Source organism: Cydia splendana, chromosome 2 (assembly GCF_910591565.1).
Source record: "Cydia splendana chromosome 2, ilCydSple1.2, whole genome shotgun sequence".
In the NCBI taxonomy this organism is placed as follows: domain Eukaryota; kingdom Metazoa; phylum Arthropoda; class Insecta; order Lepidoptera; family Tortricidae; genus Cydia; species Cydia splendana.
Window position 1 is genome coordinate 9,709,500 of NC_085961.1, and position 20,367 is coordinate 9,729,866.

Sequence of the window (20,367 nt, forward strand, 5' to 3'; positions counted from 1 at the left end):
ACAGCAATTCTCTAGCTAGAACAAACGTTATCGAATGAAAACGCATTATTTTGTCGCTGATCTTGATGTACTTAGTCTTGAACACATTTTTAAACTCAAATCAATGACGAAAGGCTTAACGATGATTTACAATGAGCACCTAAATGCAAATGATCCCTAAGCCCCTTTAAATTATCATAATTTACAACGGCCTTTATATTTGAGCCAAAGGAAATTATGGAAATAAAAAAGCGATTGGCCAAGCCAAACAAAAGTTTATTGTAAATACTCTGCCGCTTTCTAAAAGAAACCCAACTCGGCCCTTTGTCATTAAAAGCTAAAATACATCGAGTTCGAGAGCAAGTCAAGATGAGAATTTTAAACTTCAGAAACTTCAGAATGTCTCCCCTAATAACTACAAAATACCAAGTGTAGTAGCAGCCGCTCTTTATTCATATAGAGTCAGTCCATGAAAAGTCTGCAGTGGATTCGATAGCCCACGCAGTGCACGTGTTATTTCAAACGTCAAACTTCTATGAAATTATGACGCATAAATGACACTTGCACTGCGTGGGCTATCAAATCCGCTGCAGACTTTTGTTGGTCCGACTCTACGAAAGACAGTTGACGCTCTACCAAATAACGGGTCAGTGTCGCAAGGGGTCACAGAGACTACCGAGGCCCCGACTCCGAGTAGGTACCTACTTATACTATTGTCGTTGTATGTCATTGAAATACTAAGCGTATAGCAACAGTAACATTATTCATCATGCTACCTAATTTCGACCGTGATATATGAAAATGTATAGGTATTAGAGTGATAAGATAAAAGGCTAGTGATCGCAAATTTTCATTTGGAGGGCCCCCTGCCAACCTAATGATTGTATCTATAAATAATAGATTACAATATCAGCTGTTGTTGTTTTTAACGCACTGATTTTATTTTATATAATATAGAACGCTTGTTAACTTTACCTTCTTTACACACTATTCATGACCTAAATGTTAACAACTGAGAGTAAATGAACGCACTTATCATATTTAATCGCAAATGGTATCTTCCCATAATCATATTGTTGTGACGTGACAATAAACATAACATTATCATTCCTCTGTCTCCTTCACTCGCGTTCAGTAGCGATCGGGCTGCGCAGGGGCACACTCAAGCGCATGTTTTTTTTAATAGAACACTCTAAATATCCGTAAACATATTAAACGTTTTAACTTATAGCTAATGTTGTTTTACAAAGTGCAAGTGAGACAGGATGTACGGATTCAGTAAAGTGGGAACGAGGCAGGTAATGAGATGGAGGGAGTGCCGGTTATTTGACAGAGTGAAATATCATTCTGGAGCCGGCGTGTTCGGACATCGACCGCGAACAGAAATCCAGTGTGGTAGGTCAAGCAAAAACCCACTTTATTATGCGGTACCCGGCGCCCTTTTAATAAATGATCATTCACTTTGCTTTTATAAGTTTATAAATCTTATAACCCTTAGTATCGGTACACGTGACCCGGCGTGAACTTAACTTCATCATTTTTAGTGTTCCATAATTTGACTCTCCAAGAGCTCTTACTGGTTCAGGTTAGCTTCAGCATGAACAAAATATTATTGTTCAAAACGTAGGTATACCAGGACGTAGTAGTAGTGAAGTTATTATTAATTGTAATAATGATATCTGTAATGTTGTATTTTGAGATGGTAAAGTCAGCAGTATCTGTTGCACTTTGTATGCAACAAATATGTTATGCTGACTGCACCTACATACAGGGGGCAGGTAGGTACTTATAAGTAGACACCAACAAAAAGGTTGTGCAGGCTCCATACCACTCCATACAGAAAGCAACTCATAGGTAATTGCCAGCCATTCAGATCAGGAATTTTCAATCAGTGGACCCATGAACTAGAGTGAATCGCACAACCCTTGATTAGTGTAACCCTACCCTACAACCCTAGAAGCTCAAGGAAGGACGTCAATATGCTATTTATTGCACCAAGGGATATTTGACGCAAAAAAAGTGGACATGATTGGTTACGATTCTCAATCATGATCAGAAGGGAGCCACAAAGAAGTACTTAGTAATTATGCACTATAAACCCGCAATTTATGTTGATATTGATTTATCTCATGGAACACCCTTACTCGCTAAAAGCAATTTATCTTACCATCTTTACAGAACATCAAATTACTTTCAGTGAAGTTCTCGCCGCAATTGTATCATTTGAAAACCAACCGTAGTGCTTTAAAGTACGTTTTAAACTTTAATTAGAAAACATTCATTAGTTACGATATTGCGACAGCAGAGCTCGACCATTCGATAAATAATCACGGATAACTTTAGTAATTTTCTTATTTTAATTGGAAAAGTTTAAGTACCTATTATATTTTGGTGCAACCTTACACGATTCTAATTAATATTTTAATATTTTTGGCTAAACCAATACGAGTATTATATATACCTATGTACAAAACCAACATTATTGTTAGCACAATAAGTAATCATTCCATAGCATCATAGCATGGATAATAAAAATCATTTGACTTTGACGAATCTTCACTGAGAGAAAAATCACCACCAGGAATTAATAAACAGTTCTGTACTGGGGGAAAAAATGAAGTTTTAGTAGTAATCATGGAAGTTTCACTATTTCTGTAAAATTTATTTATTTCTACAAACAGCTCAGTAATACTAAATCTAATTTCAGCAAACAGACTTTAGTAAATGGAGCATTAAACAAAGTTCAGTATTTGTTACAATCCATTTTTATTACTACTAAAATTCTCCGATTTTTACTAGTAAAGTTTGTGATTTTTGGAAAAAAGCATCTGTGATTTCAAGTTATGATTTTAGTAAATGCCTCACTTACATAGTTTTGTAATATCTAAAAAACGAGTTCGCGGGAATAACATTACCCCATTTAAAATAACAATTCAGTTGTTACTATAGCGACATTACAAAGTTTACTGGTATTTAGTAGATAGACTTGTTGTGTTTATGTTCATTGTTGTACCAATCACTAAACGAGTTTTGTAATACCAACACAGCTACTTGCTACGTTCATTTGGTTAGAGTTAGTATTGTGTCGGATGTCGGGCGGGCGTGTCTCGTGTCTTCTTTGTTTAAAACATACTTAAGTTAAATAATAAATTTAGGATATATTGTGGGCCATGGACATATTAACCCGCGACCTACTGTGTAGTTGGGGTCTACAGGAATATATTGTTCTGCAACTTCGAGCTAGCTGTTGTTATTCTAGTGATAATGACATCAAAGGTAAATCTAAACTGTTTGCAATTCCAACCTCCCTAGCACAGGTGCGCCGCGAGAGCATGTTGCGCGCGTAATAACTACTAGTCTCTTTCTGACTGTATGAATAAGAAAGGAATGGGTAGAATATCTCGACAGGCTTTTATAGTGCCTCTTTAGTACATAGATATACTACCAAATGCTTTTTTATTCATACAGACAGAAATAGAGACGGGTAGCTACCACGCGCGCGACATGCTCTCGCGGCGCCCGTTTGCTAGGGGCGGAGGAATTGCAAACAGTTTAGTTTTTGCCTGTGAGGTCATTATCTCTAGAATAACAACAGCTAGCTTGGAATCGCAGTACAGTTTAGTAAAACCTATGACGTCATCGTCTCCGATATTGCTAAAGCACGCTTAGAATTACAAAACGGTTAGTTTTCACCCATGACGTCATCACCTCCGATATTGCTAAAGCACCTCTCGGAATAACAAAACCAAATTTCTGAAATTACTCTAGCATACTTCAAATTACAAATATAGAAGTTGTATTTCCTACTAAATGGAAATTGCAAAAGTCAATTTGTTCCTATTAGTTGACTCTCCTTGTCCCCGGATTAAGTTTTATTTTTGTAATTCTAAGTGTGTTTTTGTTAGTTTTTTCTCTCAGTGTTGCTTGAGATTAATCTATTATTTTGTGGGATGCAACCAAGCTCGAGGGTTTGTTGGAACTAAGTTGGCAATTTTATTTATTATTTTCTTAAATAGAGTAATTTATTAAACAAAACACACAATTATCATTTTAAAATGTTTATTCTTGTGTTACAGAAACGCAACAAGAAGTACTCGTGAAGAGGTACGAGAACTGCCGCGCGCAGCAACTAGTCGACGCCTATCGCACCCACGGACACCTTAAAGCCACCATTGATAACGTAGAATACAAGATCGTTGACAGGTACTATCACAACATTGTATGTATCAACATTTGAAGTCAATGTACAGATAAATGTTAAAAGTGGAAAAATTACTGTCTTGTGTGAGACTTGAACTCACGGCCTCTGGATCGATAATCCAGCGCTCTGCCATCTGACACACACGACACACGACGTTTCACGTGACGTGACGTGTGTGACGTGTCACGTCAGACGTTTCTGCTTGTTAAAAATTAAAATCAATGTACAGATGTAATGCATAATTATTTTCCATCGTATTTTCACGGAAATGTACGAACTACGAACGTGTCTTGCTATTTCAGTCAGTCTCGATACAAAAAGTACTGAGGTTGACTGAAGTAGCATGACAAATACAAACGTTTCCGAGAAAATACGATGGAAAACAATTATGCACTACATCTGTAAGTAAATAACCTGTGGAATACGATTCTGAAATGTTAGAGCAATAACTCGTTTTGAGTGGTAGAGGTGTCTACTCCCATCCCATATTAATTGTTAGTGTTTGTCACGGTTGGATATAGCTACCTACTCGTCAACGTCAGTAGAGTTGAGGGTTCGCTTGATGTGTCTTGTCTGTAAAATGACCACCTAAAACAGAGCGGAAGACGTTGACGCTCTGTAATCGTTGAAATTTGAATGCAAATTGAAAGCTTCTTAGGAAAATGTACCTATTATGAAGGAATGCATATGTTATTTATTAGTTACTCGCTGCGCATCTTATCAATATAGGAATGGGCGAGTGATATCAAAATCAGATCAAATTGACATTAATAGCAATATCAATAGCAGGCTCCAGTTTTTCATGATTGCTGTAAAATTTTAACGGTGAAGAGAAAAATTATGAAAGCAGTAAATTGTGTAGATATTAAGGCACATAAATTTGCTAGAATTAGCATTCAGGCGGTGTTCGGCGTTACTTTTACAATAAATTCAGCAATAAATATCGCTTGCATGAACTGGCCTACTTGGTTATTTAGAAAGGCTGTGATTTTTGTAGGAAACCTTACAATTTACATAAACTTCAGTGGGTACAGTCACAAGGAAAAATAGATGCGGATGATATACATATTCAACGTGATCTGAGCTACTATTGCGGTTTATTATATTAATGTATATTTAAGAGGTACATATAGTACCTACTTACCCAAGTAACACACAAGCAGGATAATAGAGTAAAATTATCATCTTATTCAAATTAAGATTGCATAAATTTTGTGTATAAGCGATGGAAATTACTAAATTCGGAATAAGAAAATATGTGGACCTAGTGGGGCCTATATACCAATAAATGCTGAATAAATTTTGCATAGTATCAGTTTTGCATATTAAAGCTGAATAACACTTAGTTCCACGGGCGTAGCCAGGTTTTAGTATCGGGGGGGGTTCAAGAAAATAAAACGACTAAAGAAAAATATTAGAGACTAGCTGTGCCCGCGGCTCCGCCCGCGTGGAATTCTGTCTGTGTCAGTAAGCGGCTAATTTCTAATCCTAATTTCTCTCCCTCTCCCCTGGAGGCGGAACTTGAAGTAAAGTTGACAGATGGATATGCTAGAGGACAGTAGTCCAGATAAAATATTTTAGGTACCACTAAATAAAACTACACTCCAAAATCAATAGTTTTTTTCGCCCTTATTATAATTTTACACGTGATTTTAACGACAGAGTAGGTGTATATCGGACGATACAGTAAGGTATACGCACGCGAGCGAAAGCGAAGTGGCCTGCCTGGCTAGAGCGCCACTCACCGTGGTCTTCTTCAGACTCCTGAGGAAGACCGCGTGCTGTTTGTAACCTCAATGCGTTGCGAGACTTTCGCGAATGATTCGATTTTTTTCGGGAAGGCATGGAAATGTGTATAAAATGCGAGTCCCAAATCGTTTGACTCCGCAAACGACCAGTGCCGGATTAAGATATTTTGATGCCCTAAGCATTTCTAGACCATGGTGCCCCCTCTCCCTAGGGTCATCAAGATTACATTGAATTTTTTTGGTAAATTGAGTGACGTTCATTGCCGCATTACAGCTGAGAATGGAAATCAGTCACATCATTTTATCACGAAAATTGACAGTGCCGCAGCAGTAACTTTGCAACAGAGTACCTAATGCTGCTGTAGTCGCCAAATCTTAGAATGTAATTGAAAACGCGAGCGGAGCGAGCGCGAAAATTTTTCGATATAAAAAACGCAATTTGATAGACAGTTGTACATGTTTACTTTTAGTATGGAAATCAGTCACATCATTTTATCACGAAAATTGACAGTGCTGCAGCAGTAACGTAGCAACAGAGTAATGCTGCTGTAGTCGCAACCCGAATGTCACCTTTGTCATATTATAGAAAGTAATTGAAAACGCGAGCGAAGCGAGCGCGAAAAATTATCGATATAAAAAACGCAATTTGATAGACAGTTTTACATTTTTACTTTTAGTATGGAAATCAGACACATCATTTTATCACGAAAATTGACAGTGCTGCAGTAGTAACATTGCAACAGAATAATGCTGCTGCAGTCGTCACCCGAATGTCACCTTTATCATATCTTAGAAAGTAATTGATACGATCCGATAATCGACGATGGCGGAGAAATCCAAAATCCAAACCACCGTATACTATAGGTAATAGTTAGTAATCAATGAAATATGCCGCACGCCTGTTCTTATTTTAATTCTATGAATGTTAATATTCTGAACTTTTCGGGGGGGGTTTGAACCCCCAAACCCCCCCCCCTGGCTACGCCCGTGCTTAGTTCTTACACAGTTAGTCAGACATTATTCAGCTTAAAGCATTTGTGGTAACTTAAAGCTGTATAATAGCAGCATTAGCAGCAATTAGCTGTATATATTCTGTGTTGTGAGATATTAAGCAGACAATATTAAGAAAAATGTAATAGTGGCTACTAAATGCTGAAAAGAAGCGTCGGTGAAGACTTTCAACTGTATAAAAGCGGTTTCAGTTTCTGTTTTATTGCTAGTTTTTGAATAAAGGTGGACGCTATTACTGGAAGCTGTAATGAAATCCACATATTATTTGTTATTCAGTAGCTGCATATATGGGTTAGTTATGGCTTTTATAGACATAACGTCTGTATTCAGTAGCTGCATATATGGGTTAATTATGGCTTTTATAGACATAACGTCTGAATAATAAATACTAAAACAACACTTATACTTAAGTTATAGCGATTTTAGTACACATATACTATCTTTTCCTGCTAAAAGCTGCAAAATGAACGCAATGAGAAGCGCTATTCAAACTACTGCTTAGTATCAACAAGTGCGCGGTGGAGAGGGTTCCGTAGCTTTATACACGGTGCTTTGAGCTTCAGCGTGTTTTTATTTTATTTTGAACGCATTATTCTTTAATCCCACCATTATTTAAAAAATCGAGGGTTAGTTTTCTTAACAATTCTCTTCGATTGGTTATTTTACACAAGATGCATTGTCGTTTTAATGACGTAAAACAATTGCTAGATACCATCGTAAACACTGTTAACTGACCATTTGAATACCTTACTGCAACGAGATAAAGTTTACCAATGGCCATTTAAGGTTGTTGCTAGTTGGCAAACAAGGTGTCAAATGCTAGTTATTGATATTGTTGCATTAAAAACTTGTAGACTAAACTGGGTATGAGAAAAATAAAATAATCACCAGTTTAGTTTGGCGATGCGGCCGGCTGTACAAGTCAGTGTACTTTTCGGATTCTTAGCGACCGGGTGCATTCAAAACAAATAACTATTTTATTAACATTTATTTAACATTAACATTTTAGACTTAACTTATGTAACATTGTAGAACAATAAACATTTTTACTGAGACTCTCCGGACTTTCAACAACCACCGCAAGCTACCATCCTCACCATATGGTCCTTCGAACAAAGTACTTCGCGCGCGTCTGTACTTGGACCATCGGGCTACGTATACGCGAGTGAAGTGCAAAGAACTAACAGAACATTTGAGTGGTGCAGTTTGCAGTGGAAGCAGCAACAGCAAAGGAGCCGAATTGCAGCAATAGCGGTCGGCCAGGTGACACTAAAGACAGGAGATATTCAAGTAAGATCTTTCCATATTTAATCTTTGGGCGATATTACTGAGGAAACATGGCGGACGTGAAGAATCAGGTACTTTTAGCAGAAGAAATTAAGTCTGTTTTAACCAATTTTAAAAAAGATGGAGCGGACAGGAAAAGCAACGCGGAGTATGTTAGGAGGAAGTTAAAAAAGTTGGAGGAATTATGGAAAGAATTTCAATTTAACCACGATCGGTTGTATACAGAGACACCTAGGACGGATCCCTATTTTACGAAGCAAATATACGAAACAACGGAAGAACAATATAAAGAGTGTAAGAGCTTAATGAATGAAGAATTGTGGAAGAACATGCCCTCTACTCCTGTAAGGGCGGAGCCAACGAAGGAGGTAGGGGACGGACTAGCGGGTACTAGTAAACAGTTGCTAGATTCGCCAAACAGAGATTCGTCTAAGGAACCAGTCGAACAAGAGTACAAGAGTCATGGGGTATACAGTCGGATAGATGAGACGCTACGAAAGCAGGAGGCGAATTTTAGGGCATTTCAAAGAACAGTGGCTAACATTAACATAGAAGCTTTGACAGCGAAATGGGAGTATGAAGACGCTCTTAAAACATTAAACGCTAGGTGGGAAGCAATCGATACCCTTCACTTAGAAATCGATAGTGAGCTAAATGGTAACAACATAACATACGACGAGAGTTTTGCTTCCTACGAAAAACAATATAACACATTAAAGAAAACAATTAACACTAAGATGTGGTCAGTATCGCATAGGGAGAAGACGACGCCCAAGCTGGAAATACCAATCTTCAGCGGAAATTATAATCAGTGGGTATCGTTTAAGGATTTATTTGTAGAGGCGATACATGCGAATCCCGCATTGTCTAATGCGCAGAAAATGCAATTCTTAAAGGCAAAACTTAGAGGCGAGGCTGAACGACTCATCCAACATTTACCGATAACATCTGACAACTATATGACGTGTTGGGAGATACTCAATCATCGCTACAATAACAAGAGAATGATTTTTACATCTCATATGAACATTTTATTCGGGTTACCAAACATTCAACAAAATTCTATGGCGCAAATTAAGAGGCTGCATGATGTATCTATGGAAACTTTTAATGCCATCAAGAATCTGGGAATCGATACAACAACCTGGGATCCAATTTTGGTTCATATCCTGGGCCAAAAACTAGACTCAGAAACATATACGGATTATTTAGAATCCCTTAAAAATACAAGAGATATGCCAGTATTACAAGAACTTTTGGACTTCCTAGAGAGCAAATTTACAACACTGGAAACGTCAGCTCGGAGAAGGCAAGACGGACAACAAAAACCTAACACACAACATTCAACAAACATTCAACAACATTCTGCATCTTATCGAAAACCAGTACATACATCAAACAATTACAAAAGCAATGGGAATTACGCAGCGATTGCGAAACCAATCGGATCTGGTTTCAAGTGCCCATTGTGCAAAGGTGACCACGGAATCTATAATTGCAAATTTTTTCTACAAATGCCAAATGACAAAAAATTAAATGCAGTAAATAGGTTGTCATTATGCATTAATTGCTTGTTTTCGCATAATGGAAAAACATGTAACTCTACAAAACGATGTCGCAACTGTCAAGCTGCGCACAGCACTATTTTACATGACGCATTAAGTAAGTCAACAAACAACACGGCCACGATGTCAGCAAATAAGGAGCATGTAGGTAGCAACGCGAATGTGGCACAAACACAAAATGAACATTTAGAAACTCTTCTGGCTACGGCTGAATTAAAAGTGATGGGTGCTGACGGATCTTATTACAACATGAGGGTGATGGTAGACCCAGGGAGTCAGCTTTCTTTAATAACAGAACAGGCCGCTCAATTACTGAGAATCAAGAGAGAAAAACACAGAGGAACGATCTTCGGCGTATGCGAGAAAGAAAATAACTTTAAAGGGAAAATAAACATAACATGCAAGTCGAACTGTAGCGACGACACATTCATTGCAGAGGTAATCATTGTAAACAACCTTATTAAGGATCTGCCTAACAAAACATTTAGTAAACCATCATGGCCCATAATTAATAACATTGAGTTAGCGGATCCGGAGTTCAACGTTAGTCGAAAGGTGGACATGATATTCGGAGCAGAAATTTACGCTAACATTATTTTGGAAGGAATTAAAAATTTTGGAGGCAAAGATGTTACACAGCCTCTGGCACAACAATCTCGGATCGGATGGCTTTTGAGTGGGAAGCCAAAGCAAACAAACAACACATTCTACTGTAACGTGGTGATAGACAACTTAGAGGACTTACAACAATTTTGGGAGGTAGAAGAAGTAACAGAAGAGGAAGATTTATCTGCGGAAGACGTAACATGTATACAATATTTTCAGGAAACAACAGTTAGAAAACAAGATGGAAGATACCAGGTGCGGCTCCCCATGAAACCCAATTTCGAGAACAACCTCGGAGCGTCTAAACAAAAAGCCATAGCTCAATTTCGAAATTTAGAACAAAAGTTTGAGAAACAACCAAAATTAGCATCGGATTATAAAACATTTATGAATGAATACGCTGAGCTACAACATATGATGCCAGCTGGCGGTAACAAGACTCTGGAATGTTACTTAGGACATCATGGAATTGAGCGAGTCGAGTCATCAACTACACGATATAGAGTCGTATTTAAGAGCGCTATTACATTTCGGCGTTGAGCGAGTTTAGGTATTTTACGCGCTGCGGCAGGCCGTGCGAGCTCAGTACGCCGATCCCTTCTACCACACTCGCACTACAATGATGGATTAAACATTCTTGATCCTTCGCGAAGCATATTGAAATCAACCATAACAACACTAACTGTACTTAACTTTTAAAGTTCTAAAACTGTTATTTGGTAAGTACGAAAATACTAAATGCAGTGCAAATGTACATAGGGGCTGTTCATAAATTACGTCATCTATTTTTGACGATTTTTGACCCCCCCCCCCCCCCCCCCCCCCACCCCTCGAATCATCCAAAAATCAAGCTTCGGATGAATCTGTTTCCTCCTACGTCATGTTACCATCATCCGATGTCCAGACCCCTCCCCCCCACTCCTCCCATTTGAAACGACGTAATTTATGAATAGCCCCATACTCGTACTTATGAAGGTATATTACTCGAAAGAAATTATAGGTACCTACTCGCTTATTTACATGTTTCGTCATTGCATTTGGTACCTATAGGTTGTAAAGTTTGTATCAACGAGGGTTTAAAAACGAACTGGTACTGAGGATCTGATGATGATTAAGGTGGTCACGGATACCAATCAACCATGTAGTAACATGATTAGGCTCGTTTGATTCGTCTCAACAAGATCTTTGACACTGAAGATACACAGGGTCTGATGATGGAGCTGGAAGGTGGCCACGGGTACCAGTCTATCATGTAACTAAACAACTTCGTGTTTGGGCTCGTTTGATTCGTCTCAACAAGATCTTTGACACAAGACAGTACTCAGGGTCTGATGATGGAGCTGGAAGGTACCATTACCAATGAACCATGCAACTAAACCACATCGTGTTTAGGATCGTTTGATTCGTCTCAACAAGATCTTTGACACTAGGTGATACTCAGAGTCTGATGATGGAGCTGGAAGGTGGTCACCGGTACCAATCAACCATGCAACTAAACCACTTCGTGTTTAGGCTCGTTTTATTCGTTTCAACAAGATCTTTGACACAAGATAGTACTCAGGGTCTGATGTTGGAGCCGGAAGGTGGTCACCGGTACCAATCAACCATGCAACTAAACCAGTACTAACTTGTGTCAAAGATCTTGTTGCGACGAATCGAACGAAGCCAAACACGAAGTGGTTTAGTTGCATGGTTGATTGGTACCGGTGACCACCTCCCGGATCCATCATCAGACCCTCAGTACTACCTTGTGTCAAAGATCTTGTTGCGACAAATCAAACGAGCCCAAACACGAAGTGGTTCAGTTACATGGAAGACTGGTACCCGTGGCCACAGTCCAGCTCCATCATCAGACCCTGAGTACTAATCTGTGTCAAAGATCTTGTTGCGACGAATCGAACGAAGCCAAACACGAAGTGGTTTAGTTGCATGGTTGATTGGTACCGGTCACCACCTTCCGGATCCATCATCAGACCCTCAGTACTACCTTGTGTCAAAGATCTTGTTGCGACAAATCAAACGAGCCCAAACACGAAGTGGTTCAGTTACATGGTAGACTGGTACCCGTGGCCACCTTCCAGCTCCATCATCAGATCCTGAGTACTATCTTTTGTCCAAGGTCTTGTTGAGACGAATCAAACGAGCCTAAACACGAAGTGGTTTAGTTGCATGGTTGATTGGTACCGGTGACCACCTTCCGGCTCCAACATCAGACCCTGAGTACTATCTTGTGTCAAAGATCTTATAGAAACGAATAAAACGAGCCTAAACACGAAGTGGTTTAGTGGCATGGTTGATTGGTACCGGTGACCACCTGCCGGCTCCATCATCAGACCCTGAGTACTAATATCTTGTGTCAAAGATCTTGTTGAGACGAATCAAACGAGCCTAAACACGAAGTGGTTTAGTTGCATGGTTTATTGGTACCGGTGACCACCTTCCGGCTCCATCATCAGACCCTGAGTACTATCTTAAGTCAAAGATCTTGTTGAGCCGAATCAAACGAGCCCAAACACGAAGTGGTTTAGTTGCATGGTTGATTGGTACCGGTGAGCACCTTCCGGCTCCATCATCAGACCCTGAGTACTATCTTGTGTCAAAGATCTTGTTGAGATGAATAAAACGAGCCTAAACACGAAGTGGTTTAGTTGCATGGTTGATTGGTACCGGTGACCACCTTCCGGCTCCATCATCAGACCCTGAGTACTATCTTGAGTCAAATAAATACATATAGAATGTCAGGTCGTTTCAAATATTTTTAATCCTGTCCGGTAGTTTATTAAACTGTACCATTATAAATTATAATACTATAAAAACAGTGCTAGGATCAAAGTCTCTCGTTGCGGTTTACACGCACACAGTATAGCGTTTTACACGGCGCCCGCCGCACACAATGATAAAAAACCTCGTCGTCGCCGTTGAAAATGTGCGGAGCCGACCGACACACGTCCTGCCTCTACAAGCTCTGCCGCGGCACTGAGCTGGCGCAGCGCGCGTCATCGGTAATATAGAGTAGTTTTCAAAAAATTGCCAAAAAATTATAGTAGAATTTCATAAACACTAATGTATACCAACAGTATAAGCAAACGTTGCAGATTGCTTGAGTATGAAAATGACTTCGATATTAAGTAGATTTTCGTAGGAATTGACACTTGTTTCGGAGAGAAAATCGAGTTCGTTTTACTTTGATTTTCTCTTTCTCAAAGGTATGTAGGAAAAATATAGTTTGATATGCCTAAAGTACAGGGTATTAGTAATACAAAATAGCCAGGTTTAGCAGAGTAAAATTCTCAACATTTCCAAATAAGAGCTCGCCATTCAGTGCTTCACGGGGTTTTTCGAAAACGACCATCAGAAAAAAAATCATTACTAATATAATAAGTCCTTTTTCTAATATTCACAACGATATTTATAAAGATAAGAAGACGCTTTTACTGGAACAAGTACTCATTGTTTCTAATAATAAGCGCAAAGTCCTGAATTTCGTCGACTAGTATCATCAATTTTGCATTATTTCGACTTTTCTTGTAAGAGCGCTCTTAATGCATCAGCAAAAACGTCTACAGGATATTCCCTCAACGACCTAATGTACAAAGGTCCCAACTTACAACAAGACTTACAATTTTTACTACTCAGATGGAGGCAGTATCGGTATGCATTCACCGCCGACATAGAAAAAATGTACCGTCAAATTTTGATTCACGAAGACGATGCATGTTTACAAAGGATAATCTGGAGGGAATCCAATAAACAACCCCTACAAACATTTGAACTTAAAACAATTACATATGGGATGAAAGCGGGCCCATTTCTGGCAATGATGACGCTAAAGAAGCTGGCGGAGGATGAACGGGACAACTTCCCAGAAGCCTCCAGAATCTTAGAACAATCCTTCTATATGGACGACTTAGTCCACGGAGTACACTCTATAGAACAAGGGAAGAAAGTTATTAAAGACCTAGACCAGTTATTGAAAACGGGAGGGTTCAACCTACGCAAGTGGTCAGCCAACAGTACCGAGTTATTAACAGATATGACCAGCCAACAAAACAGCGTTATTTTTAATTTTAAATCAGATGTCGTTCCCAAAACTCTAGGGATATGCTGGAATCCCACAAAGGACACTTTTACTTTCCGATATGAGACGACACAACACAACAAAATAACAAAGAGGATCCTTTTGTCGGAAATCTCGAAAGTATTCGACCCATTGGGGTGGGTAGCGCCAGTAGTAACAAAAATGAAATTACTTTTCCAAAGTGTGTGGAAATCAAAAATGGAATGGAACGCCGAAGTGCCAGAAGACATTTATAAAGAATGGAACAAAGTGCAAACAGACCTCAACAAGCTTAATGAATATGAGATTCCGAGATGGCTGAATAGCCGCGAACATGCCGTCATCGAACTACATGGATTCTGCGACGCATCTCTAGCCGCGTACGCAGGTGTCATATATGCACGCGTCAAGAACCAGGAGAAGGTAGTGCTCGTGGCAGCCAAAACAAAGCTAGTACCATTAAAATCAAAAATAACATTACCGAAACTTGAATTGAGCAGTGCGCATTTACTAGCGAAACTTATGAGTAAAGTAAAACGAGCCTTCGAAAATCGTGAGATCAATACCTACGGGTGGACAGACTCAAAGGTGGCGTTAGGATGGCTTCAAGGAGAACCAAATCGCTGGAAACCCTTCGTTGCAAACAGAGTCAAACAGATCACGGAAATCATGCCCTCTAAACAATGGCATTACGTAAACACAAAGGAGAATCCAGCGGACGCAGCAAGTAGAGGATGGTATGCATCTCAACTGCTAAGCGATCAATCCTTATGGACAACTGGGCCTACGTGGCTAACTACATTCCGGCCAGAAAACATTGAACAAGAAACATTCACAACAGATCACGAGGAAAAAACATTTCATTCAAACGTCATACAACAGTCAAATACGGATCAAAACATTATAGAACAGTTATTAAATAAACATAGCTCATTAGAAAAGATAATACATATATTAGCATGGATACAGAGAGCATTGACACCTAAACGTAAACAGCTGCCGAGTTACCTGACACTGCAAGAAATACGGAAAGCGAAATCAACAATAATAAAACATGTACAGCAACGTGAGTTTGGAGAGGAAATAGAACATTTGCGCAAGCACAAATGTGTACAAAAACAAAGTAAGTTAAAACAATTAAATCCGTTTCTTGATCAACAACAAATTTTAAGGGTTAAAGGACGCCTAGATCAAGCCTTGATGAGTGAAGAGATGAAACACCCAAAAATTATCCCAAGAGAGTCTCGCCTGGCAACTCTACTTATAGACCAGGCACATAAGCTAACCTTGCATGGGGGAGCGACGCTGACTTTGAGTTCCCTGCGTCAGGAATACTGGATAACAGGAGGATATAACACGGTGAAAAGAGAGCTACTCAAATGCGTAACGTGCCGGAAACAAGAGGGAAAGAAACAAATTCAACTCATGGGAGATTTACCCGCAGCCAGGTGCAACCCCGCCAAACCCTTTTATCATACGGGGGTGGATTATACGGGAGCAGTAGACATAAAGGCCAGCAAAGGGCGAGGAGCAAGAACATTAAAAGGCTACATAGCCATTTTTATATGTATGGTGACGAAGGCTGTACATCTAGAATTGGTAACCGACTTAACAAGTTCAGCGTTTTTGGCGGCCCTCCGGAGAATGGCAGCGCGAAGAGGAGCTCCGGCCCACATGTACAGCGACAATGGAAAAAACTTTGTTGGTGGAAACAGGAAACTGCAAGAGGGATATCAACATTTACAGCACATAACTGATAACAACTTTTTAGCCGAAATCACCGGGATGAACATTGAATGGCACTTTAATGCACCTTCATGGCCAAGCGCGGGTGGCATCTGGGAGAGAGCTGTGCGAAGCCTCAAACATCATTTAAAACGGGTAGTAGGAGAACAAAAATTAACATTCGAAGAGTACTCAACAATTTTGACATTAATAGAAGGTTGCCTTAACTCTCGGCCATTGTGCGCCCTCAACGACGACATCGACAACCTCGACTTCTTAACGCCAAACCACTTCCTGTCGCCGGGAAGGCCCGGTGTAACAGTAATAGATACAGCAGAAGATGCACGCACCAGATGGCATTTGAGCCAAAAAATATTTCAGGACATTTTTAAAAGGTGGAAAACAGAATATTTAACACAACTGACAGCGAGAACAAAATGGCAAGAACCCCAACAAAACATTGAGATCGGAAACATGGTTGTAATCCACGAAGACAACCTCCCACCCGGAAAATGGGCTATGGGACGAGTGATCGACGTACATCCCGGCAAGGACGGTCATGTCAGAGTGGTTACCCTAAAAACAAAAAGCGGCGAGTTAAAAAGGCCAATAACAAAATTATCCCTTCTCCCTATCGACAAACAAACGTCAATGAGCACTGAAACTTCAGAACCGAAAAACAAGAAGAAACAACGCACCTCAACAAACAAACAACGACCTTATGTCCTATCACTACTTATGATGTTTCTTTATATCCTGACCATAGCTACACACGGAACGTGCATGCAAACAACTCAGTTAACAAAAAATCAAGCGCTTTACTTCGACAAAGTTGCCGACATGCAGATAATCAGAGATGAGTGGAAGATAATAGCCTACTACAACTTAGACCCTTACTGGGAAGGCGCAGTAGCGTTTACGAAATATTACCAACATTTAGATAACATATGCACTCAAATAAAACCTATGTCGCATTGTGAACTCATCATGTTACAACTACGTCACGGTTTCGAAGAGTTGGAACATAACAACAAAGTTTTGCTGAAACAACAAATGCACACTCGAGCACGAAGGAGGCGCGGCCTCGTAAACGGCGTCGGGAACATCGCAAACACCCTGTTCGGAGTATTAGACAGTCGATTCGCAGAACAGTACGAACGAGACATTGCGTTAGTACGCGAGAATCAAAGACATTTGGCCCAGTTATGGAAAAATCAAACCTCTGTCGTTGAAGCAGAGTACAATTTGCTCCAAAGAACAGAAAACACCATACAAAGACAACATAAGATGATAAACAGCCACTTAACACGTATAGAAATGAATTCATTCGCAATAACAAAACAAGTCAATGAACTTGATGTCACAGCAGAATTCACCTTAATAGCAATGGCCGCGACTAACATACTGACCCATTTAAAAGGTATTCAAATGTCACTACTGGATACAATTACAGATATACACAATGGACACATCAACGTTAACTTGATAAGCCCGCAGCAACTCCAAAATGAATTAAGTATCATATCGGGACAGCTGAATAAAGAACTCACACTACCTATCGATAACATTCAACTTGACTTAACAAACATTTACCATTTACTGCGAATCAAAGGTGTCATGACAAAACGATACATTCTTTTAGAAATCCGTGTCCCATTAATAAGCAGGGATAACTACGATTTATATAACATTCAAGCCATACCCCAACAAGTAGGTAAAAACATGTTAGTAGTCATACCTATTGAAAGCCATATTGCAATGAACCTTCAAAAGGACTCCTACTTGCCTATAAAAACAAACGAGTTAGAACGTTGTCTATCACGTGACTCAACAACATATTTATGTCAATTGACCAGCCCTATCTATAAAATGAAGAGCGACCTTGACTTTTGTGTGAGAGAAGTTAACACCATAGATCGGTGTCAAACCAATCTTATTACATGCCAAAACAAATGGATAAACTTGTCTAGTGCAAACCAATATCTATCTTTTTGTTGCGACAAGTGCAACCTACGAAATTTGTGCAAAGATCAAGTTACCGCACATCAGCTGACTGGCGCGAACATAATAAACATTCCCGAAGGCTGCATAATAAAAATGGAGAATTTGACTGTATACACCCACAAAAAGAAGGAGAGCACAATCAACATAACCCCTGATGTCGAAGTTCCGAAGATTGCCCCAATTAATCATGTAATTAACATAACAATTCAGAATATGGAAATAGAAATGACAACAGATGGTAGTACAGCATTATTAAGGGAGAGCATAGAGCAGAAAATTAAGACTATGAAAGAAGAACAACCCTTAACAAAGGAGATATCGATCCACGATATACACCACTATACCCTCATCTACGGTATATTGATAGTTGGAGCGATCATAATTATATTTCTCGGCTGGCGAAGGATACAGTCGCAACGTGAGACTGTAGCAGCAACTTCAAGACAAGCGGCCGAGGTGGTCGACAGTCCGGAGGCTGGGATGCAGCCGCAGGCCACCAGGCGCAACACCGACTGTGTTAAATCTAGTGAGCCTAGTGAAAGTGCGCGAGTGCAAATAAATGACCGTGATAGTGTTCTCTACACAGAAAGGGGCACTACCCCAGTGTTAATAAGAAAAATAGCGTTTAGTGACGATTCTATGTGAACGTAACAATTAATAGGACTAAGTTTTATACAATTTTATTTGTAACATTTATACAACATTTGTACAAGTTTCTTTGATTTACTTTCATTTTACGATTTTTATCATTTAAGTTTCTATTGTAATTTCTATCTTTGGCCCTCGGCAAGATGTTCAGTGCACATGCACCGAACACGTGACAGGCGCCCGCGACCCAGTTTAGTTTGGCGATGCGGCCGGCTGTACAAGTCAGTGTACTTTTCGGATTCTTAGCGACCGGGTGCATTCAAAACAAATAACTATTTTATTAACATTTATTTAACATTAACATTTTAGACTTAACTTATGTAACATTGTAGAACAATAAACATTTTTACTGAGACTCTCCGGATTTTCAACAACCACCGTAAGCTACCATCCTCAACAACCCCCATTAAAATATAGCGAAATCGATTCTCCTGTCGATTTTGAACAGACTGTTTTTAGGTTTCAAGTGGGTCTACTCATACCCATCCCACACTATACTCGTACTCATACCTAAACAATACTGCCCATACCAAACTATACTTGTACTCATACCCGTGATACCCGCTACTAATATACCCGCACCTTCGCACCTATACCATATTCATATTCATACCATACTCGTAACCACACCATACTCATACTATACACATCTTCGTACTCACGTCGTACAGCTTTGCGTATACCTTTACCTTCTACATATTTGTCGGAACTGATAACGGAAAAAATAACTGTGTAATCTGCCGAGCCCCCAGATTTATCATATAACTTAAATATTATATCGCGTTTATAATATTAGTAGGAAGTAAGATTGAATATTGCCCGTGTTACATACCTATAATGTTTCTCATCAAACTAGTGAGGATCTATGTGGTTTTTACTATTTGTGTATAGAACCCTAATAGGCTTTAAGATTGAGAAAACAATTACTATTATACTGATGTTATTCAAAACTTGTTGTTCTAAAACCATTATTATCTAACATGTAGCTTAGTAACGCGAATAATGTAAATGCTTATTCAGAAATTTAGCACAATAATAGCTGTTGCAGCCTGGCAGCAGCTTATATTCAGCACAGTCGGACGCCATTACGGTTGCTCATATTCTAACCTCTACAATTATATAGGAATTGAAAATGGACTGAAAAACCCATTTTTATTCATTTATAGAACTAGTTTTATCGTAGCATAACTTGTTAAAGTACATTTTCTATCACTAAAACATCTAAACACCGCAAAAAAATTACAAATTTAATAGTGGAGTGGTACATTTTCTATATTTACTTTTTAAACAGTGCATTATTTACGCGGCGCTTTAAAATTTTAAATAAAATGTATATATATATATATATTAACAGTAAAGTCGCATGCGCAATGATATTGGAGTTATGTAAACATCAAATAAATATATGGGTGATGTCCTCCTTATTTTGTAAGTATTCACTTCAGAAACTACACTTTGACACGAGTTCACGAATTAAAATGAAAGACAAATCATTGATTTAACACAAATATCTGAATATATTTTCTATAAAAATGC

General features: G+C 39.1%; 1 protein-coding gene across 1 annotated transcript in view; it reads left to right on the top strand.

Annotated features, from left to right (window-relative positions):
* The first annotated feature begins 1,124 nt into the window (after positions 1 to 1,124).
* The window catches only part of LOC134803316 (probable 2-oxoglutarate dehydrogenase E1 component DHKTD1 homolog, mitochondrial), a 45,894-nt gene continuing 26,651 nt past the window's right edge, over positions 1,125 to 20,367 (top strand). Inside the window, exons 1-2 of the mRNA XM_063776106.1 lie at positions 1,125 to 1,374; positions 4,056 to 4,182. Coding sequence (XP_063632176.1) covers positions 1,245 to 1,374; positions 4,056 to 4,182 — 257 coding nt within the window. The 5' untranslated portion in view covers positions 1,125 to 1,244. The remainder of the gene's footprint in view (positions 1,375 to 4,055; positions 4,183 to 20,367) is intronic.